The 26,536-nt window shown below is 26.1% G+C and overlaps 3 protein-coding genes across 4 annotated transcripts; 1 reads left to right on the top strand and 2 right to left on the bottom strand.

Moving 5' to 3' along the window:
- Window positions 1-2,660: 2,660 nt before the first annotated feature.
- mad2 (mitotic arrest deficient 2) lies at window positions 2,661-5,513 on the top strand. Its single transcript, XM_015516693.2, has 3 exons — window positions 2,661-2,956; window positions 3,060-3,206; window positions 4,366-5,513. Exons 1-3 carry the CDS (start codon window positions 2,884-2,886, stop codon window positions 4,758-4,760), a joined length of 615 nt encoding a protein of 204 aa, XP_015372179.1. The 5' UTR covers window positions 2,661-2,883; the 3' UTR covers window positions 4,761-5,513.
- Window positions 5,514-8,816: 3,303 nt separating this feature from the next.
- On the bottom strand, window positions 8,817-17,907 carry LOC107167576 (uncharacterized). Its single transcript, XM_089218429.1, has 6 exons — window positions 17,718-17,907; window positions 16,875-16,995; window positions 15,866-15,957; window positions 15,404-15,554; window positions 13,850-13,996; window positions 8,817-9,049 (listed from the first exon to the last, which is right to left on the bottom strand). Exons 1-6 carry the CDS (start codon window positions 17,781-17,783, stop codon window positions 8,817-8,819), a joined length of 810 nt encoding a protein of 269 aa, XP_089074555.1. The 5' UTR covers window positions 17,784-17,907.
- A 1,790-nt stretch (window positions 17,908-19,697) lies between these two features.
- On the bottom strand, window positions 19,698-26,070 carry LOC149058638 (uncharacterized). Of its 2 annotated transcripts, XM_089219542.1 has the most exons (5): window positions 25,326-25,814; window positions 24,532-24,750; window positions 22,666-22,758; window positions 21,065-21,187; window positions 19,698-20,793 (listed from the first exon to the last, which is right to left on the bottom strand). In XM_089219542.1, exons 1-5 carry the CDS (start codon window positions 25,392-25,394, stop codon window positions 20,542-20,544), a joined length of 756 nt encoding a protein of 251 aa, XP_089075668.1. In that variant the 5' UTR covers window positions 25,395-25,814; the 3' UTR covers window positions 19,698-20,541. The 2 variants fall into 2 exon arrangements, with proteins under 2 accessions (XP_089075668.1, XP_089075669.1); XM_089219543.1 differs by lacking the exon at window positions 21,065-21,187 and having other exon boundaries at window positions 25,326-26,070.
- Between the last annotated feature and the right edge of the window lie 466 nt (window positions 26,071-26,536).

Raw genomic sequence — 26,536 nt, 5'->3', positions numbered from 1 at the left:
GTATTTTTAATTTTTAGTTATAAACGCAAAAATTTTTATGATTTTTCAACTATTTTTACCGACACTTCAAAAAAAAATTCTCAAAAAAATTGAAAATTTCAGTGGTCTATAAATATCTCAAAAAATGTCTAAAATTTTTGAAAATTAAACTGTATATAGATAACACTAACATAAACATTTGGTGAAAATTTCAAGTATTTACAGTGATCAGTTTTTGAATTACAACCATATAAAAAAATCGATTTGGTCGAAAACTGATTTTGCGTAAAAATTCCCATTTTTCTGTCATTTTTTTTTTGTTTATCTCGATTTTTTTGAAAACTGTTGGAAAATGTTTACTTTTGACCTCTATAATGCACCAAGGATATTCACTTTTACATCATAAACCACCCCCAACGTTTGAAATTGAAGCATTATTTTGACTAGTTATGCTGTACCCAGACACAAAAAAAAAACAAAACACATCATTGTAAAATCAATACATTCATCACTTCGTTCAGAATCTAAAAGTGAAAGAGTTGGGACAGTGTCTCTTACACTGGCGCTCGCAGGAAATGCATTTCAAGAAGGAAAAAAAAAATTTAGTTTTTTTGGTTATACTCTATAAAAATAAATAAAATTATCATGATGGCACATTTTTGGGACTGGAAAAGAATAATAACTATAATTTCAGTGCTGGTATTAGGGGGCAGAATTCAGATATAATACCCATTTATATAGGTACTAATATTTAAAAGTTGTTTTGCTTTAATGAGTATGTCTCACCTGTTCGAGTATTAAATTATTCTTACAAGTGCAAAACATAAAAAAGTTATGCTCAGCAGTTATTCGGATCATCAGTTTTTTATAATAATAATAATAGGTAAATTCTCTTGAACAGGATTTGTAAGTCGTAGACAATATATTATAATACAGATTTATCATTAATACTTATTAGTTATTACTCCTACAATCTACGTCCAATCATAAGTTCAAGTTTAGATCACAGTATTTGATTAGATAACATACTATAGGTATCTTGACGCCAGCATCATGTAGCGTGGGACGTCACGTTTGGGCAATAATGCCGGCCGGCGGCCGGACTATAGATACTAGATAGTATTCTAGCTATTTCAATAAAATATGATTGATTAATGGCTTACTGCTTACTTACAAATTTTAATTCTTAAGCATTGGTAAACACTAATCACTAATGTTTTTAAGTTCATTAATTGTTTGGAATATTAAAGTTGCAATTATTATATTTTGTTTAATATTTTCTTGATACTAGTAATAAAAAGTAAAGTAGTCTAATTCAGTTAAGGTATGATAAAAATTACTTACTCTGATATTATTTTTTAATACCAATGTAATAGCTTCACATGTTTCAACTACAATTCTTCTAATTGATTGAGGTGAAATTGCTGTAATAAACTTTAGTTCTTCAAAGTTTGCACCAGTAGCTAAAAATTTTAGAGTGCATTATAAACGTTGGCTTGGTGGTATAGCTTCTCTCAGATGAGTGTTTCTTTTAAAAATAAATGGTGTAACCATTTCCAATAATTCTGAAAATGTCGAAATGTCCATACGGAGGTAATTTTTATAGTCGGATGGAGATGATAAACGCAATTTGTCAAGTAGATTATGTTGAGAAAATGTATGTCTCTTCTTAAACCATTCTTTCATCCAGAATCTTTTTTCTTTGCAATAGCAACAAGAGCATCTTCTTTCATTGTAATAATAAAAGTGAAAAATTCAAATTTTTTTATTTAAAACTGGTAAAATTAGTAAAATAATTAAACAGTATAGAGAGAATAAAGTAAACTCAAATGGCTATGTAGAATAAATGAGAACTGTCAATCTTGATTGACCATAGGTTGTATGTGTATATGGCAACAATCAGTCATCAGTCGAACTGTCATTCAAGACGATTGTCATTCTTTGAATGATAGTGTATGGTCCGCTTTAATTTCTTATTTCCTTACTATAACACTAATTACTATTTATCTATCTATCTGTGTATCTCGGTTTTTCTCCTATTTTACGAGTTATTTATTAATTAAAATATAATTATTAAATTAAATTCACCAAAATGATATATTTAGAATTAGTATATTGTTACCTCATTGTAAACTCTCAGATTAATATACACTTGAAATCATAAAATAGCAAGGCTGGGCAAGTTAACTATTTTTTTTAACTCGTTAAGTTAAGTTAATATAGAAAAAAGTAAGTTAAGTTTAAAGTTAAAAGTTACCTCTATTTTTTTTTAACTTGCAAAAGTTACAAGTTAATTAGAAAATAAAAGTAGTTACTTTAAGTTAAGTTTAACTTAATTAAAAATAAGTTACTTTTTTTTTAGTATAAAATTAATAATTATACTGCCTACCTTTTTTTAAGCTAACAAATTACATAATAATTAATAATTCAATAAATGTCTTAAACATTTTAAATAAATGTATATAATATTATTATGGCTACATAATTGTGCCTACTGCCTATACAAGCATATGATAAGGCGCGTCTATTAGCTTATATTATGGTCGAAGGAGTTTACCACGATTTAAGATAGTCTATCTTAAATCGTGGATTTTACAAATTGATATGAATTGTTTTACCGCCAAAAAAAACCATTATCAATCTTAACCTATAAAACTGTTAAATAACAAACACAAATTGAGTTTCACTTGTTTCAGACTCTGTGCCCGGTGGTTTCAGGATTATCCGTTATTTTTTAATATTTATGGTTTTCTATATCATATTATGATTATTTGTTTTTTTAATTTGTTAAAATTGTGTATGTTAATGATTTCACTTTAAACCTTATTCCATCTAGACTGAATGTCTGAATGTAATATTCGTAATTTGCTGTTGTAATAATCTATACTTTACAAACATTACACAATGGCTACCAAACAACAAAGCCAAAACGCCATCACTCTCAAAGGGTCTGCGAAATTGGTTATGGACTATTTAAGTGAGCATAATATAAGTATTATACCTAATAATTATTATTATTATGATTATTATTTACCTGTCATATAATGTCCAATTGTAATAACATCAATTATTCGATCTAGATTTTGGAATTAACAGTATTCTTTTTCAACGGGGAATATACCCACCGGAATCTTTCAAAACAGAAGAACATTTTGGTCTGTCGATTCTTGTGTCAACAGATACTAAAATTCAACAGTTCTTACAACCCGTTCTCAATCAAATGAAAGGTATATTATATTTAATTATTTAATTAATATCATTATCTGTGGTTGATAATATTTTTTCTTATACATAAACAATTCATTTTAACTATATAGTATATTTTATCTGCAAGAATATTTTCACATAGGATTTTTTGATTTTTTTTAAAGCAAAACATTTTAAAATTAAATATTCTTAAAAGTCCTGGATGATATTCTTGCCTTTAAATTTTATCAAAGATCAATTTACTCTCAATTTAATAAAATTACCTGAGTTAAACAGGTTCTTCTGAGCATAAATTTAGTATGTTATGCTTTAATAATACAGAGATATTAACTGAAACTAAAAACAACTCGCCCCCTAGTACGTCAATAATCTCCCTTCACTCTGAGTTCAAAATCTCCACCGATTGATTCATTAGCTTCTCACTATTATGAACCATTTCATTAAAATACATTCAACCATTCAAATCTTCTAATTTCAATTATATTTCTTATACTTCTTGATAACCCATCACACTTTCTTAAACTAAATTAGCCTAGAGACTTTACATTTAAAAAACTGCCTAGAGTTATGACTTAGACGCCTCTTCCATATTACCAATTGTACCTATACATTTTTATTACAGATTGTATATTTCTAATAAAAAATAAAAAAAGAACTTAGAAGTCTAACTAAGCATCATAATTTTTCAATTATTCAATAGGTAATTGATGAATTTAGAAATAAATTTAAAACAAACAATATTTTGGTAATTTAATATTAAGCATAAATTCCTAAAAATGTCTAATTAAATTAGAGAATTGAATTAACTTTTAAAGGTAGGTACCTTGAGTTATATTAGATTTTTATAATCCTTTTGTTTTAAATTACTTGATTATTACGAAATACCTACATTTAATAATATATGTATATATATATTTTTTTTTTTTCATAAACTAATGAATAATTTTGTACCTAATTATAGATTAGGTATATTCAATTTATTGAGATTTTTATATTAACTTATTTTAAATAAAATAGTTTTCTGTAAAAAGTTGTATAGATATGCAAATTGCAAATTACAAACTTACAGACATATTATTTACTAGTTATATTGTACGTACAGTTAAAAGTACTTCCCATTCAAGGTTTTTTTTTTAACATATATTTTTTAGATAAAAATTTAATTTTACTTTTTTTTAGATTGGCTGTTAGAACAAAAAATTCAAAAGATGTCAATGGTTATATCTAATGTTAACACCAAAGAAGTGATGGAACGCTGGGATTTCAAATTACAGTATGAAGGATCTGGCGATTCAAATCCAGACTCAGTTGGGAATAAAGAGCTAGCAACAATCCAAAAAGAAATTAGAGATGTATTAAGGCAAATTTGTTCTACTGTTAGTTTTTTACCTTTACTTGACTGTCCATGTGCTTTCGATTTGCAAATATACACTAAACCTGATGTAGATGTACCACAAGAATGGTCTGAAACTGCTCCTAGTTATATTGCTAATTCTCAAGAGTTACAGTTACGATCATTTTCAACTTCATTGCATAGAATGGATACTGTTGTCAGTTATAAAGCAGACTTTTAAAAAAAATCTGTTATAGCGGTAATCAAACTGATTAAGTTTTTTTTTTATACTTAATTTTAATATACATGAATACTATTTTGTATACTACGAATTTCAAGTTAAGTGATAATTAGTATTCTTATTTTGGAAGCTAATATTTTTATCAAACTACTATTTTGCTAATCATAAATCAAATAATAATTTGTTTTGTTTAAGTATTTCATTAAACTATTTTTCTTGATCACATTATTGTTAAACATTTTTTTACTTTATTTTAAGTGCCCTATTACTCTATCCTATAGTATTAGATAATCAATTTGTGTTTCATTTTAATTATATTTTATTATTATATTTTTACTCTTAAGTTGTATACATTAAGAGGACGTGTCACCAAACATTTACGCGTACAACGACCGAGAGGATGCGCTGTTATGTGTTTTCATGATCCGCAAGCGTTTAAGTCACACCTACTATTCGCAATTCGTAACCGGTCGACAACTGCTCGTTTGGGAGTGCCGGTTATTTGTCTATGAGTGTTTGTCCAGTACGATTCGTATTATTATAAAATTCATTATACGCAAATGCCGCCATATTTTCAATACCCGTGCATACCGATTATAAATTATGATACTGCTTACCTAAATTTATGTTCCAATATATAGATCGTAAAACTGTATTATAACATAGCTTGATTTGTAGTTATTGAATTATTACATATTGTAAAATCTAATAAATGGTAAATACAATAAATACAGCGAATTAAATTAATATTAATTTTCCGTGTTTTATCTTTTACGTTCAACTGTTAATGTTAATGTTACTGTTTGTTTAAAATTACTATACAAACTATATATTAAGTATTACACAATTCAATGAATTACAGTTTATCAAATGCAAAAATCAATCAATAGATTTAGTATGTGACCTATATTATTTATCACCATAATATGTTTATTTAAAAAATAAATTATAATCATATTACCTATATTAATATTATAAAAGGATAACAATCAACAATTTCCTGTTATTTAACCATAAAAAAAAAATTAATATAAGTCCAACAAGTATAATATAATTTTTATTTTATTTTATTTTTTTTTTATATTTTATAATATTTTCTTTGATGTGTGGGGGTCAATAATATTGCTTTTTTGCATTCGCTTTCTGTATTGAGAATCAACTATTTCAGGTAGTAAACATTCTTCGTAAAATCTGAAAAATATAATAAATGCTACTTACAAAAATACCAATAGAATTTTACCAATTCATATTATATAGAAACCAAAAATACTTCTGAATAATAATTAATAACTTCGAGTTTGTTCCACTTCGGAGTAAATATAAAAAAATAGCATAAATTCCGTTTTGTGATGTGCATTTGGCCTTGGATCTGATAGTAGTAATTACTATCTACTTTTAACTTGACTGTATTGTTTTTATTTATTAAATAAGGAATCTAAAAGCAATATTACTATTTTAGTGGATATTACAATTTACAATACATTTTCATCTAGACTATTATTCGAATAAAGTATTTTTTATATTAAATACTCCTGATTACGAAGTACAAAAATAGGTATAAAACTTTTCAAGAAGAGTTTGTTCCAAACTTTCATAATCATTAACAGAAAACGGACATTTAACTTCAACAGTAGCATTATCTTCTATTAAAATTCCTTATACTTCCCGAGATATTAACTGGTTCACGATAAAAAAATGAAAATCACCCAGTATATATATATGTATGTGTGACATCAGTTAGAAATTCACGATGAATAATAATAAAGTATTAAGTGAATTAAGAAATTAATGAATATCACAAATAAAATGGTGTGCATGCCGTCTAGAAATTCTTATGATTAACAGAGTATGGTTTAGTCACAAATTAGTAATAAGTATTAATACAATGATGATTTTTTTTATAGTGTTTCTGTTACATTTGCATTGATGAAATGAGTAATATAAAAGATATTCCTTTTATATATGTGTTTTTCTTCAAGGGTGTTCCTAGTAAATTTTTTTCTATATACCTACCTATTTAACCGAACCTAACTAATATTACAATTACATACATATAACACATGTCATCATAAGTTCAAACAAATTACTGCTGGTAGTTGTGTAGCCTATAGGTTATTGAATAATACTGAAGACAACATATTGTATGATTTAAGGAATTGGAATTTATTTAGTGTAACCAATGGCTTATTTTAGGTAAGGGTAGCCTAAAGGTATTGCAATAAAATAAGTAAGAAAAAAATGTGATTTGCCAATTGTACTTATTAATTAAACATAGGTATCAATTAATTTTATTATATTTTAAATTTTGATATAACATTAAACACAATAAAATTAAAAAAAGGGGCGTATAACGATTCCGCCGATTTTATATCAACGGGTGGAACCACGTGGGCGCCTGTGCACGAACGGTCGTGGACTTCGACCCTTTGGCGATCGACTGATACCCACGACGTAGCAGCAGCACGGGGGGGCGCGTCAAAGAAACGGAACAATGGTCGACACGAAAGGGCGACGTGTACATCGACGGACCCGTGGTCGGACAACGCGAACAAAGGGCACACACGAGATTAATCGTCGGCTGGACAAGTGCGACACGAAACACAAAAACCAACGAAAGCGCACGATGACACAGTAAAAAACGAAAACGACCGGCCTGGCAAGTGCGCGAAAACAGTACCGGGTGTCAACTCGTAACGGCCAACAACAACTGGTTGGCGGGTCGTTATAGCTGTAGGCGCGGGGCGCTGTAGCTGGTGGGGGAGCGGGGTCGAGCTTTGCGAAGATTCGACGCCCACCGCGCCGCGGCCGTTGGAACGGAAACGGTGCACAATGTTCTAACAGCTTGTATAATTTTTTTGACGATTCCTGTAACTGTGGCTTCAGCTGAAAGATTTTTCTCCAAACTTAAATTAATAAAAATTACTTAAGAGTTAAGGATAAAGCTTGAAAGAAAATGTTTTTACGTATGTCGTGATTCTTATCGAGACTGTCCCGTATTGTCATATAGAGTATTTGGTTATTCTTATAGTGGTTAAAAAATTATAAGAATACATAGGAATGATTTTTTTAAATTAACATTTGAAGTTCAAATATTGACAAAAATTCGTCAAAATCACCTCCGTTCAGAATCGTTTTTCGTATGCAATGATACCTATCATTACATTCAAATTTAACACTTCTCTATGATATAATAGTGATCCATACGGCACCTAATGTACCACAGAACGGTACGTTTTTGCACATTTTAACATTTTAATTGCACATTTTTTAAATTTTAGCTGCACAAAAATCCGGTCTTTATATCATTATAAATGCGTTATTACTGCTTTACGACGTTTCTCTGTTTTTCTTATGTCATATTTAATAATTATTATGAAATCAGTAATTATATATCCACGTATATTCCGAAATTATTATATGTTAATTATCTCAATGATATAAAATGGTACTATGGATATTATTGAATTCTGTAACCCCGTAGTTACTGGAGTGTCACACTTTTGAGTTTTGATAAAATGAAAAAAAAGGTAGAAAAGAATTGACGTTGAAATAAAAAATAAAAATAAAGAATTTGATTTATATGAATTATGATTTGTAGTTAAACTAGTAATATTAAGATGGTAAGGCCTTTCGGTTAGTTTTTTTTTTAACGTTCGAGTCGCAATCTAGTTAAAATTAATATAAGAACTATAATAATATATTTCCGATTCCAGCAACAAGCAGTATAATGAGGAATGAGTTTACAGAATTATTCTTTTAATTGTTTATTAATCGATATTTTTATATTAGATGAAAAAAATTTGCGATTTGTATAATTTGTTAAACAAACATAACACATAATTTTAATTATATACATTTAACCATCAAAAACATTGTAATAAATAATTATTAATACAATTACTATATAATTTTAATAAAAACTTAGCTATTTGAGGGTAACAAAATTAAAATTTACACTTAAATAGTTAAATATAGGTACAAACTAGGTGAAACATGATTTAAAATTATAATCCAATTATACCATATTGTGCTTTCCACCAGTGATTTGTAGGTATATCAAACTGCCACCACTTTAAAAGAAGTGAGAATAGATATCTCAACTTCTGCAACAGATTTATTAATCGGGAAACCTCGCGAGACATCGTGGATGAACATATTTTCCAAGTCTCCACGAATTTTCAGTGACGATATTACGGCAGCGTGCGTTCTTGTACAATGTTCAACTTCCTCCAAATGTTTCTCTTGTTGGTAGTACGACGCGACGACGTGAATTTCAACAAGAGAGAGAACTGCGTGTTTATAGTTAATAATATTTAATATTACTACATAAATAAATCAAGTATGTCGTATATATATATATGCATATATATATATATAGATGTTGTAATTATTTTATTTGTCATACATATTATGTCTACCTACACTAATAACTAATAATTAGGTAAGTAAAAAATACTAATAAAAGGACCGTCACATCCGCTTGAGTTATTTCTAACTTACAAACGTATACCATTTTTGATTTATTATTAAACCTAGAATTAGAAGATTCTCAGTGTTTGTACATGGGTTTAATATAATTTTTTTTATTTTTAAAGATTTAAGAATATAAATATTTTATCGAAATATAAAATAATAAAAATATTATACATAAACTATTTTGCACTCTGCCATTGTAGATGGCAACTCTTTGAAGTATCGTTATATCCATTTAAAAATCTATACAACGATTCTAACATTTATTGGCTGTTTTAGGAAAAAAAAAATTATTGGCTGCTTTAGTAATTGGCGACTATTTGACGAAACTATCTTTTTAAATTGTTATGTAATAGATAGGTATAGGTTAGATTAGGCTAGAAATTTTATTTTTATGCAATATTTTACATATTCATAATTCGTTTGAAAATTTAAATGTACAATGAACTATTATAATACGCCAAATAAAAAGAACATAACATATTTTGGTTATAATTTCATTTTGTAAGAATGCATTTGGATATTTGAATTGGAAATGTAATTCGGCTAAATGTAAACTCCTACACAAAAAACCTTTTTACCTGTAAATCAAAGATATTGTATAATATCCTACACCCCAACACTTTATTTGTATCTAATACCTATACACAATTATGGGATTGAAAAGCTCAAAAAGCTAAAATTGATAACTTGACAATAATAAACATGAAAAAATATTATTACAGATAAAATATAAATACCTGAATAGAACGTGTTTATGTGCTGTGTATTAGAGTTTACCATCAAAGTATGCCACAAAAGTAAACGTAAATGAAAATGACTTGTTTTATACAATTTTTTATTTATTTTGATGTGATTACTGATAACCTATTATTTAAGTTTTTATTTTTATAAAGCTTAATTGATTTTTGTATAATATGTATTGATGTATTGTAAGACAGATAGTTTATTGATACGAAAACATATTTTTTTGACCGTCACTTATTACCACACAAACGCGCAAAATACACATGGGACAAAACCACACAAAGATTTTAAAATAATAGATATCCAATTACTGCATACGTATATTTTGGACGGTTATCAACAATAATCTATTACAACATTATTAAGCTTTATCTGTAAAATATTATATCCAAAGTGTACTAATTTGTAGAGAGTTTTCAGTCGGTTTTCAGTCTTTGAATCATCGCATGTGACATTTAAAATAAATTTAATATACAATGGTATATATGGAAAAAAACAAGTTTAAATTTTAAACCAATATTAGTGTCTACAAAATTCATGTTTTAAAAACTTAATTTTATTATTATTACTATATTACTACAAATTATGACTATTTAAGTGCTATTTTTAATTATTTAATTCTATGTAATATATTTTTTTAAATTTTTATATTTAATAAATTTATGCGGTATCGTACCTACTATTTGTTGTGTAGAATATACTTTTCTATAAATCTGTGTTGTATCGTATTATTTTTGTGTGCGTTAGGTATTAGGTCATGTTTGTGCGGTAATGGTAAGCTTCGATTTTTTTTTACAAATTTGTTTTTTAGCATTATTTTGATTTGTCTATCAATATATAAGTAAATTGGTTTTTGATATTTCATCCATAGGTTCAAGAGAAAATATTGCAGAAATTTGTTACCTAAAATGATTTCATGTTAGATTCCAGCACTAGTTGGCCTCCCTCCTCATATTATTCAAATTAAATATTGTGCATAAATTATAAAATTTACTTATTGTGCTGTCTAACACAGATTGTAAATATATTCTTCAGATAAAATAAAAAAAAATAAATATTTTATAATTTATATAAGTATAAGGTGTGTACACCTATGTCACTTGTCTACCTTTTTAAAAATGAATTTAACTTTTTGTGTAAATATTATTATTTTGTTATCGCATTTAGGAATTAACGCTATCTATGTTTGGAGTTAACACTATCTTTTGTAGGAGTTAGAACTATGTCTATGTAGGATATAAACTACATTTGAAGGAGTTTACTATTCCCAGTAAAGTCGGCCTAGAGTAAAGCAACTAGAGACTAACAAGTGGCATCAGATAATAAGAATAGCGAATTTGCCTTACTGATTTAGTAATTTGTTATAATAAAATCACGTATGATACCTAAACACGACCCGATTTTATCCGTAAATGTTACGCATGAACACGCATAAAAATTACAAAAATAGCAAATTATGAAATATAGAAATATAGAATGATTGAATCTATTTTATATAGATTGTGGCTTATTATCATGTGCTCTCTTAGTAATCATTAGTTGATAACGTTTGACGATAATTATCATACAGTCCTAAGTAAGCGTAGAAGGCAGAGGCTACTAAGTTCAATTTAATACACTTAAGCAACTTACCTATCGTTCGAACTCGAGCAGAATGAGTACATTATACGAGGGCAAACTGTAAAAAAAAGCCTGTCTGTCGTGACAAAAACTTTATATATTATTGTTGTGATACGACAACTCCTACAGTTGTCGGAATGACTTGCAGTCTGATGGAAAAAAGGTTAACCAACGGTTGGTGTCACCGTAATATACTGACAATTAACAGCGCCATGCACACAGTTATAATATAATGTATTCGTAAGAAATTGATGTTAATTAAAAAAAGTTAGAGGGATGAGTGAGAGGGACCCAATAATAATAATTGTGCATTTTAGGAAAAAATTATCTTTAATCCGGGCTTGGATATACTGTAGTCTATATGGGTAATTACTAATTATTAATTCTATGCTTTCGATCAATCTTTTAGCAGTTTTGTACACTATTGAAAAATTAATTTTAAATTATTTTTATGTTAAAATTTTTTTTAATAAGCGTTTACAGTTCAAAATTTTAAATCTGTCGAAAACGCGAAAATTTGCAAGTAATTTTGAAGTTGAAAAATCATAAAATTTTTTTTGTTTATAACTAAAGATTAAAAATACAAAACGTAAGTTTTCCTTCAAGTAGCTATAGAGAAAACTCGAAGCATCATTATAGGAAAAATTTTAAGTGCGTTTGAATTTTAAATTTTTACGAAATAGCGTAACGATAACGATTTATCCTCAAACGATTTTAAACATTTGTTATTATTCAAAAAGTATAAGTCGTAGATACTTGAAAATTTTATCAGTTATTTAGATTGGCATTTTCTTTACATGATTTAATTTTCAAAATATTTTGACTTTTTTGAGATAATTATAGACGACTGAAATTTTCAATTTGTCTGAAAAATTTTTTTCGAACTGTCGATAAAAATTTTTTGGCCCTATCAAAATACTTGAAAATTTAATACAAAGGTCCTCATATGTTATTCTTATAGTGAATGAAAAATCATAAGAATACATAGCGACAATTTTTTTTTATTAGTAATTGAAGTTCAAATATTGACTAAATACGTAAAAATTACGGCAATTTTCAAATTATCTTAGATCGAAATTCATAAAAGTTTTTCTTTTTAATTCTAAGATTTGAGAATTTAATACAAGGCTCATAATATATTTTTACAATAGCAGTTGAAAAATAAAAGAAATATATAGCTACATTTTTTTTTTTACATGCATTCAAATTTTAATTTTGACAACATACGTAAAAATCACGAAAATTCGTAAATTATTTTATTCTATAAATTCATAAAAAAATTTCCTTTTATACCTAAGATTTGAAAATTTAATACAAGGCTCCTTACAAGTTTTTCAATCTTTATCACAAAAAAAATGTCCATCGGAAATTCAAATTAAATTTTTATTAGCATTTGAATTTCAAATATTGACAAAAATTCGTCAAAACCATGAATATTTGCAAATTATTTTGTAGTTCAAAATTCATAATATTGTTTGTATTTATATCTAAGGTTATACAATTTAACACCAAGTTTTCCATAGGTTTTGCTTCAAATAGCTATAGAGACAATTTGAAGCGTCATTATAGGAAAAATGTTTTGAGCGTTTGAGTTTTAAATTTTTATGAAATCGCGTAATGATAACGATTTATCCTCAAACCAGGTATTCGGATATATAAGGTATTATGAATTATGATAACTACATGATAACTACACTAATTGATTAACCATGCCTTATGCAAAATGCGTCTTAATTGAAAAATAAAAATATTTGTTTCAAAATAGAATATATGACAATATTTAAATATAATATATCCTAGACTGACAAATCATCTCCGTTCAGAATCGTTTTTCGTATACAATGATACCTATCATTGCATTCAAATTTAATCCCATCCATTACAGTAACCTACAGTACAGCAGAGCGACATCCACGACTTACCCGCTTTTTTTTTTAATTTGATACTAAATATATTTTTGTAGATTGTATTGTACCTATCCATATTTCATACGCATATAATCGTGACTCATATAGTCTTATATGTAGCCATGTAGGTATATTTAGTTATTAGATAATATGTATAAAAAAGAAAATATCTAAATTTAATTATATTTAAAAGCTCAGTGTGATGTTGACTATAGTTCATTAGTTAATAAAAAATTTAGAAAAAACATCAATTTAATAATAAGATGAACCCCTATTACAAAGGTAGTACTTAAGTAATTCCATAAAAATAAACAAAAATAATACAATTATTAAAGATATATTAAAAATCTACATTTTGAAATTCTTCTTCATCGTGTTGTTCAATCTGTGATGTTAAATCCGAACGCAGTCTACTGTAATTGGTCTCTTCGATTAATTTCTCTTCTTTGTAGAATGACTGCACTACTAAAATCTGGTACACTAAGGCAGCTAAAAATAAAATAAATAATTATACCGTTAGTCATTATACATGTTAGTACATGATATAATTGGTGTGAATATTATTTTTGTATAGTCAAAGTATATTTAAACGGGAATCGGTCAATAATTTTGCATAACTACTGTGGGTAAATTATGCATTTTTGAGTGGTATAATCATAAGAAATAATTGTATAAATTTTTAAAAAATAAATAATTTTTTGTTTTTGAAAGATAAGTACCTTTATAATAACCTAACCTATATATTTTTACGGAAATTGATAAATTTTTTTGGTCAATACTTGTTAATCTCCAACAGGTTGGGTATAGAATATTTCTGAATATAGGTATAACCACAACATTAGTTGATTGTGGGTATCGAAAAAAGGAACTCCTACTTCCTGAAAATGTCAATAGCTCCTAACGCCATCAATGAAATTATATTTACATTCGTGGACTATTTTGTTTTGGATAATCCAACAGTCCAGTCCACAGAAAATAAATGGATACCTACCACCCCTGAATAACGACTATGATACCAAATATACTTCTTGAAAAAATTGTTATACTACCTGATGTTTACCTATCATCAATATTTTAGTATTTTTTTCTTTCCATAAAAAGCTTAAAAAAATATATAGTTCTATAACCTATAGTAATATAATAAATTATCTTTGGAGGAGGGGACTATATATGCCTCTACACCATCACCAAAGATACCACTGGCGAGTGTAGTATAAATCAATTATTTCAAACATGTGTTTCTGAATAAACATTTATTTCTCCAACACTTTTAGAATTTTTTTTTAAATAAAAATAAATAATTTTTGAACAAAAAATCAATATGTACATCTTTGTATTACCAAATATTTTCATTTAATACATATTTTATTTATGATAATCATACCTAATCAATAGAATGAATGTTGTCTTCGTTATTTTGGAATCAGTATTAAGGATGGCACACGGATATTTGTTGCCTCCGTTTTACAAATGTATAACATGTAAAAATTTTATAATTTACAGCTTAAAAATGGTCATTACTTACTCATAAATAGTAATATTAATAAAATCCTTCAAAATGATCTAGATAATATTCTTACTTTTAAATTTTATAGGTTGTAAATTCACTCTAATTTTAGAAATTACAAATTAAATTGTATTATTATGAACGTAAAATTGTCCATGTTGTAGGTATGATTGTAAGACGGGAAAAATAAATGTCCGAGTGGCGTCCTCTTAAGTGAGTAAAAAACCGGTGTTTTTCCCGTGAAATTTTTACGTATAAAATACACGGCCCGTTGCCAATAATTTGAATATGAGACTACTGGTATAAGGCATAACTGTTTTATAGTACTGTACTACTGTTATTGTTTATATCCGATGTATGAATTCGACAAATAAGTATATTAATTTTACCGTCAATAAGCACAAAGCATAAGAAGAATCCAACTATATTATGTTGGACGAAACTTGTGTGTTTCAATAGCACAACAATCTCAATGGTGACAATTGTACCAAATTGAACACAGCCGATCAAAAGCCATAAATAAATCTTATGCGCAGCATTCTAAAAAACAAACAAACAAACAAACTTAACTAGGTACTTAAATATTGTAATTTGTGCCTAACTATATAATGATAAACTATGTGTGTTTCTTTTTTGAACTAGGTATCGAAATATCTATAATGAATATAGATAGGTAATTAATATATATTATGGTAAGTTATACCAATTATTATGTTATACAGATTACAGACATATACAATTTACGATTAAGTAATAATTTAAGAATATAATACAATTATACAGAAGTAATTGATTATGTAAGATACATATAGGTAAATATTAATCTAATTATATGTTGGATTTTAACGTACATTCAATGTAGCTTGTCTCAAGCCAAAACTCGCGAACAGTGAAGTAAATCCGACGAGCATAAAAACTAACGTGATGTAATTCAAAAATACTTCTAAAACAGAAAAATGCATGTTTATGTTAAAATGTTTTATCAGGCATGAATAATTAAGCAGTTATAAAAATATGATTAGCACATGACGAGTCATGACTGTTATAGAAATTATTAGGTAGGTTAATGTACATGCCAATTAATATAAAATATTATGTACATTATTGTACCTATACGTATTGAGTATATTCATTTTTCTAATAATTTTTGTCTGATCGTTTTTCCAACAGTAAACAGTAATTTAATTAAAATAATATATTTAGTTTTTAAATTTGTCATAACTCATAAGTTCTTTATTTAACAAATTAATAATTTTTCGTTTTGATTGTATACCTATTAGTATTTATATTTAATAATGTAAAAAACAATCTTTATTTTAACACTGAAATACAATTAATTATAGTAATTGATCGTGTGTAGTGTATACAATATTGAAATTATTATCAGCTGGCCTAGTCCATCTCCGCTCAAAATCGTTTTTCATATGCAAAGATTTATCATTGAATTCAAATTTAACACGTATATTATAGTGACATATAGGTACTCAAGAACAAGGTGCACACCATACATACTTTAAAGCAGAATGGTTACATATTTTTCTCCTTTTTTTAGTTAAATGTACCCATAATGTACCATAATTATAGTCTATTAATAAGCTAATAAAAATGAACTTAAATCATTTTCGAATATTCACTTTGCTTGTTAATTACTTAACTATATTATACTTCAACACGCTGCAAGGGAGACGCTATCAGTCTCGTTTATAATATTGCTAGTAATATTAATAGTGAAAAAATGTAAATAGCAAAAAGTTCAAGAGGGAATACTTGTAACTATACTTCTTTCCCACTTGCAAATTACAGTATTTAATGTATCTACATAGGAATAAGGCATTTCTAATTAAAAATTTATTTATTTACCGTCTATAGCTTGTACTAACTGTTCAATTTGACTGCCGTCCATAATTTTGTTTTCTTTTGGCACTTCATAACTTACGTTATATTCCCAAATGTAATAACAAATATAACAAATCGATGCAATCTAAAAAAAAAAAACTTATTGGTAATTAGGAATATTTAATAAATTTACATGAATTGATAATTATTTAGCTTTAAATCGTTTCAAACTCTACTAGAAAGTTTTTTTTTGAAAATTATTTTTTAATACAATATTCCCAAATGTTGATCAAAAAAAGTAGATCGCTAACTTTTAATTAATCACTAATGTGTACGACGGATAGACGCATATCTTATTGTTTATTACTTAACTAGTAAATATTCATTTTTGGTACATACATTTGATGTGATTTCATTTATACCTATTTTACTCCAATCAAAACTTGTAATTTAGCTGTAAGTATTACTATTTTTTTTATCTAATCATAATAAAATAGATATTAAAGCTATTTGTATCTATATACTTGTACTGTCTAGTAGAGGCCATTGCAAGGAGGCAATTTATTGGTTGGGTGCAGTAGGTAAAATATTGTTAAACATTTGTTTTAAAATTTCTTTCGATAGCTTCGGGCCAAACCAAATCTCAATAGTATTGATGAAAAAATTAGTTATTTAATGGTTACAAATACGGTAAAACATTCCGTAACCCTGTAAAATGTGTGACATTATATATGTAATATCATTGATTTTAAATACTATTATAGTATTTATAATCAATGGTAATATGTATATAATATAATTAAGGGGAATTAAAAAATGTGAAGTAAAAAATCAATATTAATTTAATTAATTTTACATTTAACTTACCGAATTGATAATTGCTATAATATTTGTTCCTGTACGCAGCGGCAATCCAAAGCACGACGAAACCATATTTTACTGTAAGATTTTACTAATGTATGTTTAAAAAAATAATTAATTCATATAAAGTATATGAAATATTTGTTCGAATCTGATGAATATTGAAACACAACTACTAACTAGTGTTATAGTCCGAAATTATCAGGAAGGAAACGATTGATAAAGTTGACCTTTGCTATTTTATCGGATCGAATGGAAAATAAAAACTTGATACGTGTATATAAAACATAAATATCTGTTTTGTTGTTTTATATAAATAAATGTTTTATGTTGATATATGATAACAATGAGACTCAAAACAATAACACATTTTACTTATATTGAATATGCAACAAATATAAATTATAGATAATCACATAATATATAGGTATGTATATAATTAATAAAATATTTACACCTAAATTTAAATACGTGTAAATATTCATAACTGATAGACAACAATTAATTAGGTTTATTATATTGTATTATGTTATATTATTAATTTTAACTTTCAAACAAAGAGAATAGTAATAAAATAAAATTGAATTGTAATACAGGATGTAACAAAAAGACCTGAAAAATTATGAAATAAAAATGAAAAATTGATAAAAGTTAAACGTGTGAAAAAAATACAGATAATAAATAATTTAAGATTTACTTATATCTTTGGTAAGTTAATACTAATAGTATTTTGAAAAAAATAATTATTGAATTTCGAATTAATTTAAATAATTACATACTTCCAAAAAAAATAAAAAAATAAAAATTTTCCATAAATAATAAAAAATAAATAAATATTATGCACTGTATGAGTGCAAACATTTATTAATAATATTAAAAAAAAAAAAAAAAAAAAAAAACTATTCATGTATAATAAAATATTGATTTGAACAAAAGTAATTCATTCTGTTACACATTGTGAATAGGTCTTCCACCATTTTTATTTATTAAAATATATGTATATTATAAATTCAATAAATACACTTCATTATTTTATTTATGCATTATCACGTAACATCTATTGTTAATTTTATTAGTTATATTATCTACTTCCGACACTGAACACATAGTTATACATAAATTAATACAATTATTTAAATTGTTTAGTTTTAGTGCCTACCTATAATGGTAGTATACCTATACATACATTTAAAAAAACGATAAATGGTAATTTTACACTTTCTAATTGAAATACTACCAAAATTAATTGCATGTAGGTATGACATAACTTTACATATAAGTCAACATTTAAATGGGATCATATTATAATATATCATGACGTTTACAATATTTTTTATAATTGTCAATTATATCTGCATAGACAAACACACGACATAATATTAAAAACGCATCGATTTAAGTAAAAATTGATTAGATTATTTTTATGCTCAACAATAAATATTATATACTAGCAGCATAATCATATTGATCCTGCAGCAGGGCGTTGTCCGTGACGAATTAAATTACTGTGAATAATATAAACTACGGATTTTGAACACTGCAGTTATTTGGATTGTTTTAACCAATTATTATTAAAATACAAGTCAGAAGCATAATAATTATTTATTTTCTGTAACCCCAATGGCATCTACAGCATATAATTAAATTAAATTAATATTTTTAGATATTTTTATAATATTTGCAAGAAAAAAAAAACTGAATAACGTGTTTAATGTTTATAATTGCTAATGTAATTCGATTCCCAAACTATTCAAATTTAACTGTCTATTCGTATCTTATTGTTTACGATTGGTTTTGATATTTTAGTAGCAACATTACATGAGTAATATTTTTATTCAAAAATGTCACTTGGCTTAGTGACGTTTGACATCACTCCTATAGTTCTATTTAATAAGATTTATTACTTATTAGTTATGAAATCAGAGATATGAAATTAGAACTCATTCTAACTATTTACATATTGTACAATTATTAAGTATTTCCATATTAAAAAATTAAAAAGTAACTGATTTTATTATATAATTCGAAAGCATAATATGGTATGATGAAAGTATACATACTTAATGATTAGGGCTCGGATTTTGTAGCAAAATAAATCCTTAAAAAATCATTTGAAGTAGCCAAAAAAAGCATTTATTAATTTAACTCTAAAAAAGCATGTTTCAATTACACATAAAATTAACCTAACCTCCCTGATTGTCGATTGATATTTACCGGCCAACTAAAATATTAGAACGTGCTATAAAAATATGTAGGTACCTATAATTCAGATAATTTTCCCTTTCCTTGAGTCGTAAATACAACTATAGATAATTGTAGATAAAACTATTTCGGCACAATAACGACAGTTATTTTATCAGTCATATATTTATTACTGGTTTTATAATTTCTGGTAATAATAATATAGTCCAAGACGTATAATATACCTAGAAATAAGCTAAGTTTTTAAGAAAAATATGTAAAAATCAAGAAAAAATAACCAAATACCCCCTATAAGCAATAAAAAGCAGATTTTGTGGAAAAAAGCAAAAAAAAGTTTACTTCATTAAAATCAGAACGATTCAAAATGTATTTATAAATAAGAATTATCTTTCTATCACACTCCCCTCAAAAGAAGCATTTGCTACAAAATCCGTGCCCTATTAATGATATTGTTATTGTTAAATAATATTATTATGTAGGTATTAGGCACATACAATTTTCTTCAAACGATTTCAATTTACAGATTTAATAAACTACAATAAATATTACATATGTCTGACAATGGGCACAAAACACTTTTTACCAAATATGGATTGCACGACGAACTGGCAAATTTGATCATACAATTTTAAGAATTTGCGCGGCGCAAGTCTCTTACAAATATCGGGATGTAACTGGATTGGTCTTCTGTTTGATCTGTAAGCAGATTCTCTGGTATTTTATATATCGTGGATCTATTTTCATCTGATTGAGTCTTAGGTTTTGGTACATATTTCCATTTTAAATGAACGAAATCACTGATGGCGGCCAACTTCTGTTGTTTGTAATATGATTGCACGATATATATTTCGACCGCAATAATTGTTATTTCAAGAAAACACTGAAATACAAAAAAGGCCGTATAGATGTATTTATTATTTAATAATTTGTAAAGATGATTCACGCTGTTCAAACTCACAATGGAGTATAAAGTTAATGAATTATAAACATTTATTGATAATGAGAGGTTTTCGAATTAAGCTTAACGTACCTAAATGTTATAATGATTTGGAATGAAAAACTGCTAATTATAATATTCACGCATCTGGGCGACAACTTTTTTTCACTGATAAAATATATATTTAAATTATAACGATAAATTTAGTACAAACCATAAAATATTCTATATCTTCAGTAATCGTCATATTAAAGATGATGAAGATTAGAAATATTATTCCTGAGCATAAGTTTGAGTAATAAATCACTAACCAAGCATAAATCTTTTCTGGAGAAACCTGAGAAAAAAATGTCATAAGTATTTTATTTAATAGGAAATTAAATTTTACAATTTTAAATTATTAACAAAGACTAAGCATTAAGGATATTATTATCTGTGTTGAAATAAAAATTTTTTTTATGTATTTTACTGATAATTAAGGTGCCGAAAATGTCACAAAATAGAATTTTTAAATTTTTTTTTAAATTTTTTATGAAGTTTTATTAGTATTTTATTAGTAATCTGGCCTTTATGCAATAATTTTAAAAACATTTTGTCTATTCTGATATCCTGTCTAACGGTTTACCGATTTATCAGTATTTATATATAAAATAATAATAATAACAGATATAATTTTATAAGTTTTCTAATTTTCTATTTAGAAAAAAAATATTAATAATAAAAACAAAAATTAAATATGATAGCATATTATAATTTTGAAACATAACGTTAATTTGCGTTTTCATGAAATCTTATAATAATAATTATATACAATATGAATATTTTGTCCTTCATACATTTAAAATTAGTTAATTTTTTAACACATATTTTTAAAAATGGAAAAAATACATGATTAATGTATTATTATATTATATATTTTTTTTAATTTTTAATTTTTATTTATTTGTTTACGGGCTGGGCTCTATACAACAGTTTAACATAATGCAATAATATATAATTTAAATAATTAATACAATGACACAATTAAATTTATATAAGATAATAACTACAGAATAATAAGTATAATAATGATAATAAAAAAAATAAAAAAAATAAAATATATATATAATAATAAAATGTATCAGTTTTTATGAACGGTGTTCTCATTGGCCAGCCGCATCATGCGGTCTAACGGATTATTTCTGCCATAGTTGGTAGTGTGCCCAGAAACATCGAAAGGAGCATGGTATCTAGTAGTACGGGATGGAACTTTGAAATTGACTAACGAGAGAAGTGAGGGAGCATCTATACGACCATCAACCAGTTTATTTAGAAACTCTATGTTAACGTTAACTCGCCTGTCAGCCAGTGAAATGAGGCTGAGTTCCTGCATAACTAAGAAATAGTCATGGGGAGGATGATTTATTTTTAAACAAAAGCTGCGCAAGATAAGAACCGTCTCTGAACACGTTCTAGTTGACAGGAGTCAGATACCGTATAAGGGTCCCATAGGACCGATGAATATACTATAATAGTGAACGGACCAATGAACAGTATAAAGTTTTTAATGAAGAAGATGAGGTCAATCTATCTTCTTCATTAAAAACTTTATACTAGTACTTGATATGCGCATCACAAACCCAAGCGTTTTTAAGGCTTTGCAGCATATCATTTCAGTGTGGGAGTGAAAATTGAGATCGAAATTAAAGATAATACATAAGTCTTTCTTACTACATACCGATGTCACACTTGAACCATGATCATAACCTATTGATCATAATACTACTCAATATTCTTATCATATTATCAATATTAGAAATATTGAAAGATACTTACAGAGTACGTTGATTGTTTCAGGCTAATGTTTAAATAGAATTCCATCACACCCCATGCCAATTTTACGATAAATAGGTAGTCCATAAAAATTTCTAAAATCATTCAAAACATCATAAAATACAATAAATATTTATATCTTTATACATTCAATACAATTAAGATTAGGTGATATATCTGTTTGCACTTGCGGCACGCTTTTTAAATTTAATTTGTAAAATTTCAATTGGGCGGTATAGCTCGTGGTTATAAGATTGATTTTTTGAATCATGTTCCATAGTTATTAAAATCTATTATTATACATAACAAATGTACACAAAAAAATTAAAAACATATGGAAATGTATAAATATAAAATATTTACAATTATATATAATATACATTGTAATTCACCAAGCATGCTAACCTACACCTTTTCCTTTAATACATAATATATAACAAATTTATTCATATTCTAAGTTTTGGAATTTATAATGAACTTCTGTTTTTTATATTAGAAATGAAAATTATTTAGTGGATAACTTTTTTTAGAAAATATTGATAAATCTTTTACAAAAATATAAATATATTTAATATTGGATCTAATATTTATAATTGATGTGGTGCCGCCACTGGGGGACTTCCCCCTCCTGTCAATCAATCACCATCACATTTACTTATTGTATAACTTGTATAACTTGTTAATACAGATTGTTTAAAATTTATTTTACCACGTGAAACAAAAATAATGCAAGATGGAATGTATTTTAGATTTATGTAAATGGGTGTATATAATTTGCACCAAATTAAAATTTTTTTTTATATATTTGTTATTTGTACCACTTTTTAAGATTGTAGCACTACATAACACTAAATAAAATGGCATAATATAATCTGTGCCATCTTGTACCAACCAAAATTGTAATTTTCGTCGCTTTAAAATATCTTAAAAAGCTACATTTCTGGGCAATTATGAAAATATGTATAAAGTAAGATATATAAATCTGTATACGTACACTCTATGTATAAAATAAATTATACTAGTAATATTATAATATAATATTCCAATAAATTATTTTTCATGTACCTACCTATTGTTCATGCTTTTTGTGTCTAGTACAAATATATTTTAGAAATATAAGAAAACGTACGCTATTAATATCGGATCAACTGTAAATATTATGAAAGGTATTGCTGTTCAATATTGTTCGATGTTTCGAAAATAAATTGATATTTTTTATAAGATTGGACTTAGATCTCGAATTAGACGTAGGTAATCGATATCGTATCTACTTACTTATTATTAATGGTAGACCGAAAGCTACTGATGATTTGAAGTTCAAATTTCAAATTTTGAACTTACTTTAGTTCTGCTACTACATTAGCTCACTTGGTTTTTGTTAACAAGATAGAATATTTGTATAGATAGAACTGAGTTTTCTGTAAAGAAATGATGGGCGGGGGTAGTAAAAAAAATTAACTGATTTATCGCGTGTTTGCTACCAACACCAAATCTAAATAATTATTTAAAGAAATTGTGTTTATTTTTTTTAATCCCCCCCTAGCTAATTTATACATTTACTGATTTTCGATTATAGACGTATAGCTGATGCGATATCAGTAAATTTATCAATTGGTAAATTCCAACAAAGTTGAAAACGCGGTGCAAATTACATATTCCATTTTATTTTCTGTCGTAGCACAAATTACCAAAATTAATTTTTAAATGTGGCGCAAGCGAAACCCTTGTTATATTTTTTTATGTTTTGACACTAATTACACTTATACAATTATAACATATTTATAATTATTATTATCATCTCCAATGTAAATATAATAACTAAGTTATTTGTACACCAACAGTTATTAATAACATTAATAAATACTTAACACTCAGGATAGGTGACATTTTTATTTTCTGATAAGAAAATTTGTTCGTAGAATTGTAATGTAGTGTTATATTAATTTGTTCATCAAAATAATAATCAGCAGGGTCTTCAGGACTGAATGTTTGTGATGTAGAATTTTCGTTGCTGGTATGCTGATAATATTGATAGTAGTTTGACAAGCGGTGTAAGAAATCGTTCATTATTATTAGTGTGGTCAAAAACTAAATAAATATAAAACAATATAATATAAATAATATTTTATACATCGTACTTAAGTAAAATCATTTAGCCCAAGTTCTAATTACAAGCATTCGGGTAAAACCGTTAAACGTTTGTTAATTTATTATAAATAAATTATTATTTTCAAAGATAAATGCTAAATGGTCTTAGATCCTTTAACAATCTCCACTAAATATGTACAATTATTCTGTTATAATAAAATTTAGACACTTTAAATTCATTTATTCATTATTCCGAAAAATTGTCACTTAATAATCATGAATTCACATTAATTTTAATAAAATAATGATGGTTCAAAAATATACACGTATGCTTATTGTATTTAAATTCTGCATAACTTTTGCTACTAATATTCAGTATAGGTATGTATCCTAATATAATCTTAAAATAATTATTGAAAATTATGTGTATATTATGTCCTATATTATAGTATTACACTTACACTGTCTATTGACATATTATGTTACTATTCTAATTCAACTGGTTTCATATATATATATATAATAATGTATAATAATTATATATTAAAATAATAAAATGTACATTAAAAACTTACTATGTTAAAAATGTAAATACAACTAACGCCGTGACGAATTGAACAACATCCAAAACACGAGTTTGTCATGATGGTCGTCGTGTATATAATATATCATTAAAATATTGAAAAATGAAGTGTAAATAATAATGCATAGGTAGTTTATAGAACCATATTATGCTATGGATTGATTATTTTTTTAAAGTAATTGTTCACTATAAATTAATAATCGTTATGTACAAATGAAAGAAAATATAAATTCTTCTTTAACTTTGTTTTTATTTTATATATATATATATATATTATGATGATAATCCGACGACCTATACCTACTGACTGGCCACTAGCCACTAGTTTAGTTTATTATTATATGATTTTAATGTTTCCAAAATAAATAAAATGTTCATTTATTGAGTCAGTACTATGTTAACATGCATTTTGTACCTTAGTCTTGATGTGAATTATGTAGATAAAAAACAGTGATTGTAGTAGGTACAATATTAATACCAATATTATATTATATTACATAACTAAAATTAATTATTTATTATCGGTAAAATGATAAATGGTAACTTAACTGTTTGTGTAGCTACCTACATATATAATTGTAGTTGCGATGCAAACAATTATTACACTAAACTTTTTTTAAATTCTATTAAAGAAAACCTGTGAGGAAACTTATATACATTTTTCATGTCAAAGGTGCTAAAATTCAAAATTACATGCATCATTAACTAAAAAAATCTATACAATTATGCAGCGTGACGAATATCGTAAAAATTTGACTAAATATAAATGAAATGGTGACCATGTATTTTTGTTATTTAATATTTTGAGCTGATGTTACAAATAATCATAAAGGTCAATTGTATTAAAACAAAATTCAAAATGTCACAAAATTTAAATGTATGCAAATGCATAAACAAAACAGAGCCAAAAAATATAATTTTTTTAATTATACCATCCCATGTCTAAATATTGCTATTATCTATAAATATTTAATCCACACATTATAATTTCAAGTGTTTTCGGTAATTTTTTTTTTAATTTGATTCAACAAACACGCTTTTTAGAAATATAATTTAAGTTATTAATATGCAATTTTGAAAGTACCCATAATAGTTTGATATTATGTAGAATATAGCCTGTATAATATACTTATTTTAGTTTATCGTAATATTCATAATGGATGCAAGTACAACAATAAAATAATATCGTGATTTTTACTATAA

Source organism: Diuraphis noxia, unplaced genomic scaffold (genome assembly GCF_037042655.1).
Source record: "Diuraphis noxia isolate RWA-SAM2 unplaced genomic scaffold, SU_Dnox_SAM2 contig0002, whole genome shotgun sequence".
NCBI classification, from domain to species: domain Eukaryota; kingdom Metazoa; phylum Arthropoda; class Insecta; order Hemiptera; family Aphididae; genus Diuraphis; species Diuraphis noxia.
Note: the sequence above shows the minus strand (reverse complement) of the source record. Positions and strands in the feature narration are given on the sequence as shown.